We start from the raw sequence: 12,547 nt of genomic DNA, 5'->3' as shown, positions 1-12,547 counted from the left end.
ATCAGTATGACTTTCATAGGGTTTGTTTTGTTGTTAAGCAAGCTGAGAAAACTGAACTGTGGCTACCTGAATGTAAAAGGTGTCAGATTAAGAGACTGGTTGATAAATTAACAGATTAAAAGGATGATTGAAGACCATAAGCAGAACAAGAGAGTTTAGCAATATGTAGTTCTGATTGTACTTACCGGAGAGCAAGAAAGGAGAGGTATCAGTCAAAAACAATTCAGAAGAGGAAAAGTTAAATTTCCAGGCAGAATTTGAAATAGACAAACACACAGATTGAAGAGTCTCAAGATTCAAGGACAAGGAAAAAAAGAGTTACTTAGAGAATGACAATAAGCAAATAGTTTTTGTTAAAATTATGCTGAAAAAGATTCATTAACAATAGTTGTTCCATGTTAGAATCAGAAATGTAAAAGCATCATAGTAATTTCTGTTTCACTGTTTCCTTAAACATCGTTTCTGTTCAACTATGTTTTCTGTTATGTTATCTCTGAGCTTAATTATATACTCATAAGAAATGTGAATCAGGGACAGCAGCAGATAGGATGTGACAATATAAAAGTGTACCTTCATGAATAGCTCAAAATATGGCCTTATACTATTAGTACATTATAGCTGTTTTAAAGGTGCCTCATCACAACCTCAACTGACACTTTTATGTAGATTTCCATATTAGACTGATAGATAGATAGCGCCATGCTCCTCTCTTGTGCAACAGGAACCAGTTACTATTAATCCTTTAACTGTTAAACTTGGGAAAACAGTCAGGTCTTAGGGTATGTAAAGCACAGAGGTTATTTACAGTGATGTATTAGCTAAATAATAAAACCTGAATAAAACCCTACCTATGGTGAATAAAAATATATTTTAACGTAATGACTCTCAAGATGCACATACAATTAAACATATGAACTGTTCTCATTTGTAAAATCATTGTATTTGAATAAGTAAGAGTTACTCAACCATTAAGTCAATATTCCCTAAAGACTCAAAAAGAATTACCAATAAGCACATAATAAGGATTTCCAGGAACTCAAATTGTTCTAAGACTGTTAGATCAAGGTAAGTAACATCCACACATAAGCAACAATCTCAATATTTTGAGGTTATGAAGAAAATGTGTGATTTCACATTGTAATTTCTTTTTTAGGAGATACACAGTTTAAATTTGTTGTCAGATTTAGCACCAAAATTTAAATTATCGGAAATTACAAAGTAATATATTTTCTCATGCTGTACACTGTTACCTACATGATGGTCGTACAATTTTTAAGAACTTGTGGGGTGAACTGATGAAGAAAAACCCCCAAATTTACAGCAATAGTCTGAATAAACATGTGTATGTTTTACATACAGATGCACTAACAGCATAGTAACAACTGATACTAAGAGATGTTGTTAGAAATGTCAGTTAAGTACAGAATCACAGAATCGTTGGAAGAAACCTCTGGAGTTCATTTAGTTCAACCCCTCTGCTAAAGCAAATTCCCTAGTGTAGGTTACACTGAAAAGCTTCCAGGATGGTTTTGAATATCTTCAGAGAAGGAGACTCCACAACCTCTCTGGGTAGCCTGTTTCAGTGCTCTATCATCCTTAAAGAAGTTTTACCTCATGTTTATATAAAACTTACTATGCTCCACTTTGTTTCCATTGCTCCTTTTTCTACCAATGGGCACTATTGAAAAAAGCCTAGCCCCATCCACCTGACTGCCACCAATTAGATATTTATAAGCATTGGTAAGATTTCCCCCACACACATACCTTTTCTGCCTTCCCTTCTCCAGGCTGAACAGTCCCAGGTCTCTAAGCCTTTTCTCATAAGGGAGATGCTCCAGGTCCCTAATCATCTTTGTAGCCCTCTACCAGACTCTCTCCAGCAACTCCCTGTCTTTCTTGAATTGCAGAGCCCAGAACTGGACGCAGTGCTCCAGATGTGGACTCACTAGGGCAGAGTAGAGGATAACCTTCCTCAACCTACTGATCATGCTGTTTTTAATGAGCTGTAGGATACTGTTGTCAGTAAGTTGTCAGTACAGTTGCACACGGCTGGCTTATGGCAGGTATAACTAATCTTACTTATTCTCAACACAGTTTAAAGAACCGTTTAATTCTTTCTGCAACTTGACTACAACATTTCCATTAAAATTATTTGAATTTAACTGGTTAACAAAACTCTCATGTGACCCCAAATACTGGCATAGAGCTCATGACATAATCCTGTATTAATATTTTTTAATTAAAATTCAACTTTATTTCTGATTTTATTCACCTAGAAGATGCTGCATCCCAATCTTGACCATCTCCTCTAGGACGCTGAACTGTTCGTCCAATCACAGACGGCCGAGGACTACTACTTCCAGGTGATGGATTCTGAGAACGAGGAGCACCTCTTGCTTCTTCACAGTAAGACATAGAAGAATTCTGGGAAGTTGTGCCTTTGTAAAAATTATATACAGACCCATTAAAGGAATGATATAGATTATTTTTATCTTAAAGATATTAAATAGTCAAGTAATGGCAAAAGTAATTAAGGTAGAGCATTGAGATGTATAAGTAAATATTGGGAAGCTCGGACAACCTACCACTGGCATGTAGGAGAGTCTGGAAACTCAATTTAATCATAGTTTAATCATAAATCTTAAATTAAAAAAAAAAAAATTCAATAGGATAATTTCATGCCATATTTTGTTATTTTAGTCTTAGAACTGCACAATGGAAGAAAACATTCTTACATTGCATAAGCTTCAAATATTGCATTCAAATAAATGGTTGCGGTCAAAGAAATCAAGTTATAGATATCAACTTATCAAAAGAGAACTATCATGAAGACTTACTTAATAACAGACCAAAATACTGATATTGTCTCTGACTAAGGCTATTGGATTTGTTGATGTTACAATGGAATTAGTAAAGACACAGCTAACAGGATTTATTGAGATTGTCACCAATTATAGTGACAATCTCCTGAAGAGAACCAGACTGCCATTTCAGAGAAACAAAATTGATTAAATTTATCTGACAAAATGGAAATGGGAAAATCCTTACAACAAATCTACATTATTAAATCTACAAAATGTAAGCATTATGAACATTGAGAAATAGCCCTAATAATTGTAATTTCTGAAAAAATGATTAAATTATTTTCAGTCATCAGAATACAAAAAAGGTTACCATGGCTGAAGCAATTCCTAAGTAAGTTGTTTGAGCACTAATAGCTCAAAACCTGAAATTCAAACATTGCCTACTTTTATCTTAAATATTTCATTTTGCTTATTTAAAATCCCTCTCCTGATGAAGTGTAAATTTGCATACTGAAAACAATTGATGCACAGAGAATCGTGTGAAACAATACAAACAGTAAATTTAATTTTAAAATATTTTAAAATAATTTTTAAACAATGCAAGTACTCTAGAAATATTTAATGACAGACATAGTACTGAACAACATCAACTAACAAAACAGTTTTATGAGATTTGCTATAAAGAGGTGCATTTTTTCTAGAAAGCATTATAGATGATTTCACCTGTAGCAAAAAACAAAAGATTCTTTCAAATATTTAGAAATACCTACCCTGCTCAGTGGAAAAAAAACCTGGATCTCTGTGGAAGTTAAGTCTGCCTCTTAGAAAGATGCACAGCTGTTGCAGACACGATACAGCCTGTAAAGCTAATCGATGTCTCCCATCTCCTCCAAAAGCTAAGTTTAGTAGAGATAAAAGGCTCTGCAAATAATACAAAACCATTAACACTGATAGCTGAATTATAATACACTTTCATGAAAATCATGACAGAAAGATCTTTGAGTTAAACGCAATTCACAAATGTTCCCAAGTGTTTAAAGATCACAGTAAGAATGAATAGGATTAACTAATGTTTTCTTATTGAATACAAGACTATTCTAAGGACTCTTAAGTCCTGAGCTTCACATTATATTTCTAATAAAACCATTTCTATCATTATTGGAAGGCCTTAAATGGTGTGTGTATGACAGGGACGCAATTTTACCTTATCCAGACAAAAGAGCATATAATTTTACAATACACTTAAGTACCTATCAACAATATACATATTACAATCAATATAATTTTTTAACTAGAATATAATTGCATTGTTAAGCTATTTTATTTAGAAACAAGTTCTAGCATTTACATCTGTTCTAACTTGCCAAAAGTGAATCCATAAAAAAATAAAACCTTAAACTCAATGTTAATTCTTGCCTGTACAATCTTTGGTCTCTGAAGGAAGATCTCAGCAGGAAAATCTTGCATAATCACATCCTGAAGAAGTTCACATGTACTCCAAATTAAACTTTGGTTGCTACTTCTTAAAGAACTAAAAATACAATATGTGCTTAAATATGTATTAAAAACCAAAAAAAGAAGTAATCACAAGCCTCTACAAGAAATAGATAATCACAGCATTGAAGAACCAAAAAAACAAAACAAAAAAAGAGGTGTAATTCTACTGCCATGCAATTTTTATACTTGAGTTATTCCTTAGCTATGCTAATTCTGTATACAATAAAGAATACCTCCATTCCCACTGTTATAAAGTTAAGTTCCCAGAAGATAACTTTACTGATTCTCAATTGGAAACTGAGGTAAGAAAGACTGGAAATTCCCCATGAAGCTAGTGATTATCTCAGTGGTATACAGCAAGCAATCTAACACCAAGTTTTCCTCCATTAGCAAGGTTAATGTACAACTTCAAAACACTTGAATTACATATATGGAAAGTTATATAAAAAAAACTAGTAGCTACTCTCTAAAATGTAGCATAGTAAATAATAGCCTTTTTAACCTTCTACATCACTTTTTCTATTTTTACTGTTTGGGAAATTACTGTTAACAATTTAAACACATCCTGTTTCAAGCTTCTAAGCTCTTTTTATAGCTCAGATATAAAGGATTTGATGTATTAAAGAGTTTTTCCAGCTTCATAAGTCTTTTGAAAGGTAAAAAGTGAAAACATTTCACAAGAGACATGACAGTTAAATAGACTTGCTAAGTAATCCAATTCTTCATATTGCATTGCTAGCTAAGCTAGAAATTGGGAACCCCAACTCTTGCAAGGAATCTCAGCTCCAAACCTTTCCTTGGACCACTTCAAACATTAGTTACTATGTGAAAATTTAAAAAAATACATCACTGCAAAAAGATATGAAGGGTTAAGTGTCTGAAAGCAACACAACTACACTTTTTGGCCTAAATCTTGTTAGGCTACTATCAAAAGTATGGATTTCTCTGCCAAGTGGGAAGACAACGATTTTGCTCTAAAATTAACTGGATAGCATCTTTTATTCACTAGACAAGTGAAGTGTTATGAACTGAAAAAAAGTATTCTGAATTAAACATTAAGAATGAATACAGCTATTAACAAGAAATCTGTCCTATTACATATCAGTTCATCTGCTCCACAAAACTTCAGCGAAGTATTAAAAATCATCAAAAATTAACTCATTAGTTATTTACAGGAACAGCCTAATTATGAAAATATACAAAAAATTTACAATCTTGTTCTCAAATAAAAATAAAAACTAGAACCAAACTCCAATGCTATTATTACTGTACCTTTCATTTGATGACAGAATGTGTCTATCTGTTGAAGTAAGAGTTAGCCAAGGAAATGTGGAAAATTTCAAGCATTTCGCTGCAAAACAAACACAATCAAATATGAGAAGACAATTTAGAGAATATTTTGCTGAAGTAATAAACTATGTATTTCTATAGCAAAGTCAAAACATATGTGAACTATATGCCATCTAAAAATAACTTGAAGGCTACTTTAAAAATTAATTTTGGAATAGTTATTCTACAATTTTCAAGACAGTTCGTCCACTGATAAAAAGTACACTAGTATTTTATATACAGTAATTCCAAAGTCAGATTCTAAAATCTACTTCTCAGCAATATATTATATGTTAAATATGATACTGACATGGGAATTGCTACTAGCATATCAATGCAGGCAAAGACTTGTCCAAGTAATATTGGTCTACGTTTGTCAGTAAATGAAACATTTTCATATTTTAAATAAATTGGAGCATAACATCGGATTTTATTTAGGTAAAAGGTAAAGATCTCTAAAGCATTATCCAGTTTTCTGAAAATAGACAGGTATTTCAGAGTTAGAATTTTATTAACAAAAAGGTACTTAGACACATTACAGAACACAGATCTTCTGAAAAAGCATTAGCAATTTAAACTACTTTTTTTTTTTTAAACTACTTTGTTAAAGTACAGCCTACTGTAAGGTACTTTATATATTCTGATGCAGTTATACTATTTACTAGAGAAGAAAAAGATCTATTGTAATACCATCTTTATAAGCCTTTTAGCTGAAGTTTGTGATATCAGAATTCACAGAATAACAAGTAACAGAATAGTCATCATTAATAGTTGTAATTGACTTTAATCTAAATAACATTTTTAAGCACTTTCTGTAATCAAATTTATAGTCTATACCTACACTTACCAAGTGTTCTTTTCAGAGGTATTTCTAACTGGTGCATACGACTCCTCTCTTGACCAAAATATCCAGTAAATAATTCCTCTTGAGGCAGAACTACAACAAATTAAGAGTAAATTATACAAACAAACAAGTCAATTTATCTTCACTGCTTCTTTTTTTTGCCTAACAATTAAAATGATTTCAATTAGCCTCAGGAAATCAAAATGGAGGAAAAAAAGAAGTGCATTGATGTCTGTTTTTTTATAACAATATTTTCTAACTGTTATTCTTACACTACCCTTTATACCATATAAGCAGTAGTAAAAACAATTACACAAAGTCTATTGCTTAAGTGAAAAGTAGCAGTGAAGAAAATGTTTTTCTCTAATCTAGCTGTGTAGTAATAAAAGTTACATTTACAATTAACTACTAAAAGCCTCCCTCTACCAAAACTGCTGCATTTTCAAGTCAGCTGAAAGGTTAAGTCCCCTTTATATACGCATACGTGTATATACATGTATGTATACTAATATTTAACGTATGTAAATAAATATACAAACTATATAACAAAATATGCACAGCACTGAAAGTAATCTAATGTTCCCCAGAACATGTTTGATTGCAGTATCTGATTCAAAGAATCAAACCATATAATGCCAGGATCTATGTTTCTCCCAGTAACAGAAGTTGAAAAAGAAATACAACACCATACTACTAAGCACTCAGGCAACTTACTCTACATGATTTAATCCAACTTACAGTATAAAGAGGAATTGTGTGTGATATTTCAATTAGGAAAATAGGTATATTTTAAGCATGCATATGTAACAGATCAGTATATTACTCCTCACAGTAAATCCTAGATTAAAATCTTGCCTAACTCTTACTGGGACTTAAAATAAAAAATAAAAATCAGTGAATATTGTTCTGGCAATATGAAATTCCAATTATTGGACAGACTACAGAAGCAATAAAAGATGTTACTTCTTTGAGATTGCACAGTGCGAGTGAGAAAGATGTGACTGTTATTACACTATGCAGCACAGCATCCACATCTCACAAGAACTGGAAGGATCAGGCAAAGACTTACATGGCTCTTACTTTCCTCCTTTATACTTTATGTCTAAATTTTTAATGCAGAAAAAGACTATGTGGGTTTCTTGACTATATCTAAGTGGCACTGTGTAACATCATAGTAACGGATGATAGGCTAGATAACAGAAATAAATAACAGCACTTTACTCGTTATCAGCAAGCTTTACACATTTTACTATAACAAGTATTTATCCAAAGCTAAGAAGATAATGCATACCAAACTACTTAAAAAAAAAATCCTACTGCTTTTTAAATGCATACATAAACCCACAAACACATTTATATTCCTTTTAAGTCTGCTATGCAAAGAGAGGTAGCAATTAAGCATATGGCTTTTTTAAGCCATTAAGCATAATGGCTTAATAAGAGATTTGTTCAGAAGTTGATACGCTCATAGCCATAAAGCAACCTTCAAAAGCTATTTCTGTGTCATGTCTTTATCAAATTGTAACAAATAGTTAACAGACAATATGAAAATGCACAAAAGGTCTGCTTCCAACAAACAGGACCTTTCCTGTGCAGAGAATTCCATTAAAGAAGCAGCACCACCTGAGCTAAGATCACATTATTTCTGGCAGAATCTGCTTCCCACACACTTCACACTAAAGAATACATTTACCTAATGTGCTTCAAAATGTCAGTTTTCACAGCCTAGATGATGTTCATTTATTTTTTTTTTATTTAAAATAAGTCACACTCCCAAATATATAACTTACCTGGTTGATCTAACGAAGGCTGAGACTGAGTTTGGTAACACTCTGATAAATAACTAGAAGGAATTTCAGAAGGAAGTAAAAACAGTCCATCCACTATCCCATCTATTATAGCCTGCAAGTTTGGATCCACATCAGAGCGAAGCTGAGAGAAGAACTCCACTGCACCAATTCCAATCATTTTCTGAGCAGCAGGTGGATGCTACATTAAGATAAATAGCTGACAGAGTTAGCTGGAAGAATTTCAAAGGCTTTTGAGGGGAGGGATTTAAAAAAAAAAAAAAAAAGAGAAAAGCTGTAACCAATACTTAAGCTTGATTAGACCCTTATTATTTTTAGATTGTTCAACATTGTCAACGATATGTTTGGGTTTTTTTAGTTTCCTCTTTATAGTTGCTTTTTAGTGATTACAGCACAAGAATGGACGCAGATTAAGATCTGTAAAACTCCTGCAAAGTTGTATCTACCACTTTTTAAAAATAAATTGCAGTGTTGTTAAATTGTTAATTTCTCAGGAATGGTGCAAATGTTCGTCCCAAGCAGAAGTTAAACACTAAGCATGAAATCAAAGAATCAGAACTAAGTAGAAAGACAGAAAATAATTCCTTTTTCAGCTCCTCTTGTGGTTTAACCCTGCAGATGACTCAGCACCACACTGTCATTCGCTTACTCCCCCTCTTCTCAGTGAGATAGGAAGGAATTGGAAAAAAAAACAAAACAAAACAAAACAATTCGTGAGTTGAGATAAAACTATTTACTAAGACAGAGAAAAAGAAAAGGATAATAATTATGATAAATATATATAAATTTATATAACAAATGATGGACAATTGCTTACCACCAACTGACCAATTCCCAGCTACGCCCCCAAGCAGCTGAAAAGAGACAAGATGAACTTCCACCTATAGAACTTCTTCAGCATGATATCATATTGCATGGAAGTCTCTTTGGCAGTTTAAGTCAGCTGTCCTAATTCTATCCCCTCCCCAGCTCCTTGGCTCTGTACAGCACTGATGAGCAGCAAGCATAAACATGGATGCATTATCAATAATGTTTTTCTCGTATAACCAAAATATAGTATCATAGCAGATACTCTAAAGAAAACAATTCCATCCCAGCTGAAACTAAGACACTGTCCTTCCAACTGATTGCAGAGTAAATCATAGAATGGTTTGGGTTGGAAGGGCCCTCATAGCCCATCCAGCTCCACCCCATGCCATGGGCAGGGCTGCCACCCACCAGCTCAGCTGCCAAGGGCCCCATCCAACCTAGCCTCGAGTACCTCCAAGGATGGGGCATCACAGCTTCTCTGGACAACTGTGCCAGCGCCTCACCTCTCACCAAGTGAAAACTCATCTAACCTAAACTTTCCCTCTTCTAGTTTAAATCCATCCCTGCCTTAACCCTTCAAGTATTGGAAGGAGTTTTCATTTCTTTGCCTGCATACGATGGTTTTATTACTCTCTTCTTTGTAAAATACTAAAATCTCACTAAAACTAAACTTACAACCACTTTTATTTTGTATTCTAAAGATACAGTTCAATTATAAATAAATGTAAGGATGCCAAACCTTGATCAAACGGCTCACAAAATTCAGCACTTCCTCCTTCATTGGCACTATGGGAAAGTTGAACCACTCCAAGAGACTGGGGAAAAGCACTTTCTCACGGACCAGATCAGCGTAGGAAACCAAGTTATGATCCAATTTAAACAGAATGCTCTTCAGCGACCGTTCTCTTATCTCTACCAGTTCATGACCTGCTCCCAAAAAAGGACAAAGAAACAACGTCAGATCATCTGACAATTTTTTTATTATTTTTTATTAAGACAAATGTACAGCTGTCAAAGACGTGTGGAAACCCTTCCATCTCGGAGGCAGCCCCCGGGCGGACTAACTATAGAGGGCAGAAGGAAAGGCCGAGGAGCACGAACCGCTCTGTTGGGGAGACGCAGCGGGAGAGCCCGGGGAAGAGCAGGACAGCCCCGCGCCCGCCCAGGGAGAGACCTGCTGGGCACAGAGGCCCGCACAGGAGAAAAGGGAGAGGACCGCTGCGAGCTATGACACGAGTACTCGGGCGGAGGGGAGCCGGGAGCCGTTACCCAGCTTCCTGACGAGCGAGGACACCTCCATCGCGCCTCTCTCCCCGCCGGAATTCAACTGTCGCGCCGGTTCCGCCAATCGCCGCGCCTAGCCGGTCGCGGGGCACCGTGGGAAACGTAGTCCGCACCGCCTCCCCCAGCTTCCCCTCCGCTGCCCCATTCGCCCTTTGACGCGCGCGGAGCCCGCTGGGAGCGGGGAAACTCCCCCAGAACGCGCGGGCAGGAGGGAAAGCGACTACAAGTCCCGTGGTGCCCCGCTACGGCAGCCGGCGGGGTCACTTAGGGCGGAGGTGGGGAGCTTGCACTTCGCCTGGCCGAGGGAGTACTTTGCAGCCGCCGGCCGTGGGTTTTATGGAGAGAAGTTCTGGGCCGTTTCCACAGCGCGGTGTTCTCTCGTATTCTACAAAGAAAAATAAATGTATTTGTTCAGGAGCCCAGCCATCCTTACCTCTCAGAATGCAGCACCCACTCTTCAGATTGTGTAGCCAAAACAGCCGCCTCCCCACCCTGCAGCATTGGAATAGGTCCATGGCAGTTGCCGTTCTCTGCTCAGAAGGGAGCTGCCACATCGGTGTTCTGCTTGCAGCTTGAATCACAGAATGGCTCGGGTTGGAAGGGACCTCAAGGATCATGAAGCTTCAACCCCGCTGCCACAGGCAGGACCACTAACCTCCACATTTACTAGACCAGGCTGCCCAGGGCCCCATCCAATCTGGCAAGATGCCTTGCCCATAACTAGGGTAACAGCTCTTCATATACTAAGCTGTGCCATTCTTCTTAAAGGCATATTTGCAACCTAAACTTCTGCAAAAATAGTTTTGTTGTTTTGCAACATAGTCTGCAAAAATAGTTTTGTAGTTTGTTTTATAACCTGATCTCTAGAACCAGTTGCTGAGATTGGAAGGAGCCTCTGTATCTTGTCCACTTAGAGCAGCAGGGTCCACATCAAGGTGGTTTCTAAAGGTCTCCATGGAGGAGACACCGCAGCTTCTGGGCAGCCTGTGCCAGTGCTCCATCACTTACAGCACAGAAGTGCATACAGTATAGCACAGAAGTGCTGCCTGATGCTCAGAGGGAGTCTTCTATGCTCCAGATTGTGCCCAGTGTCTCTTGGCTTGTCACTGAAAAGAGCCTGGCTCCATCTTCTTTGCAACATCCCCTCAGTTATTTGTAGGCATTGATCAGATTCTCTCTGAGCTTTGCCTTCTTCGTATTGTAGAGTCATAGTTCCCTTAGTCTCAGGAATTAATATGTGAGATGCTTCAGTCTTCTGTTGGGCCTTCATCAGACTCTCTGCAGTATACTCTCTTTTGTATTGGGGAGCTCAGACCTGGACACAGTACTCAATATTTCATCTTATCAGTGATGGAAAAAGGGGAAAGATCACCTCCTCAAGCTGCTGGCAATACTTCGCGTAATGCAGCCCAGGAGCCTCATGTTCAGCTTGATGTCCGCCAGGATCCACCATTTTCTGCAAAGCTAGATAGCCCACAGTATGCACTGGTGCCTGGGGTTTTTCCTCCTCAAGCGGAGGACTTTTCACATCTTGTTGAATTTCATGAGGTTCTTGTCAGCCCATTCCTCCACTCTGCCTATGTCCATCTGAGTAGACTGCTTTGTTCACAGTGCAAAGCATTCACAAAGCTGAGTATCTTAAGCATGTAGTAAAGATGCATAACACATTGTCGATTGACTAGAGGGCTGATGTTTATTTTTGAGAGATTGAACTTGACATGATAATTGGGAAAAAACTAATTGATGACAGGTGGTGTACAAGTGGTGCATGTTGTTGCATGTATATGCTCTTGAATTTTTTTTTCCGTGTAATTGCAGATGCAGAAATGACAATGGCTTTGTAATCTTCATGGTTACTTCTTTTATATTGCTTTAGAAATTACATTTTATCTGCAGCCAACAAAAATTTGGAAAATGCAACTATATGCAAATGATTTCCAGAAGGATGTATGTCACTGCCCTCTCCATTTGCATCTAACATATTTTCCACCCTGGTCACCATCACTATGGTATTATCTCAGAGTAAACTTATATTAATATCTTCCATCTGCTGTATCAAGCTGTACTAAATTCTTAATGACAACTCTGAGCAGTCTATCGTTTTGCAAGTCAGTATGTATATCTGCGAAGCAATGAAAAAAAGGGGTGTGCTAAGTCTGATTATAAGCATA

At 36.7% G+C, this 12,547-nt stretch overlaps 1 protein-coding gene across 1 annotated transcript in view; it reads right to left on the bottom strand.

Moving 5' to 3' along the window:
- Positions 1 to 10,630, bottom strand: part of RTTN (rotatin) — an 84,075-nt gene extending 73,445 nt beyond the window's left edge. Inside the window, exons 1-8 of the mRNA XM_085220703.1 lie at positions 10,362 to 10,630; positions 9,832 to 10,019; positions 8,265 to 8,463; positions 6,478 to 6,567; positions 5,574 to 5,652; positions 4,221 to 4,335; positions 3,575 to 3,725; positions 2,273 to 2,438 (exon numbers count right to left, since the gene is read on the bottom strand). Coding sequence (XP_085076829.1) covers positions 2,273 to 2,438; positions 3,575 to 3,725; positions 4,221 to 4,335; positions 5,574 to 5,652; positions 6,478 to 6,567; positions 8,265 to 8,463; positions 9,832 to 10,019; positions 10,362 to 10,392 — 1,019 coding nt within the window. The 5' untranslated portion in view covers positions 10,393 to 10,630. The remainder of the gene's footprint in view (positions 1 to 2,272; positions 2,439 to 3,574; positions 3,726 to 4,220; positions 4,336 to 5,573; positions 5,653 to 6,477; positions 6,568 to 8,264; positions 8,464 to 9,831; positions 10,020 to 10,361) is intronic.
- Positions 10,631 to 12,547: the final 1,917 nt, after the last annotated feature.

Source organism: Meleagris gallopavo, chromosome 3 (assembly GCF_905368555.1).
Source record: "Meleagris gallopavo chromosome 3, MGAL_WU_HG_1.1, whole genome shotgun sequence".
In the NCBI taxonomy this organism is placed as follows: domain Eukaryota; kingdom Metazoa; phylum Chordata; class Aves; order Galliformes; family Phasianidae; genus Meleagris; species Meleagris gallopavo.
The sequence above is the reverse complement of the archived record's forward strand: the minus strand, read 5'-3'. Positions and strand labels throughout refer to the sequence as shown.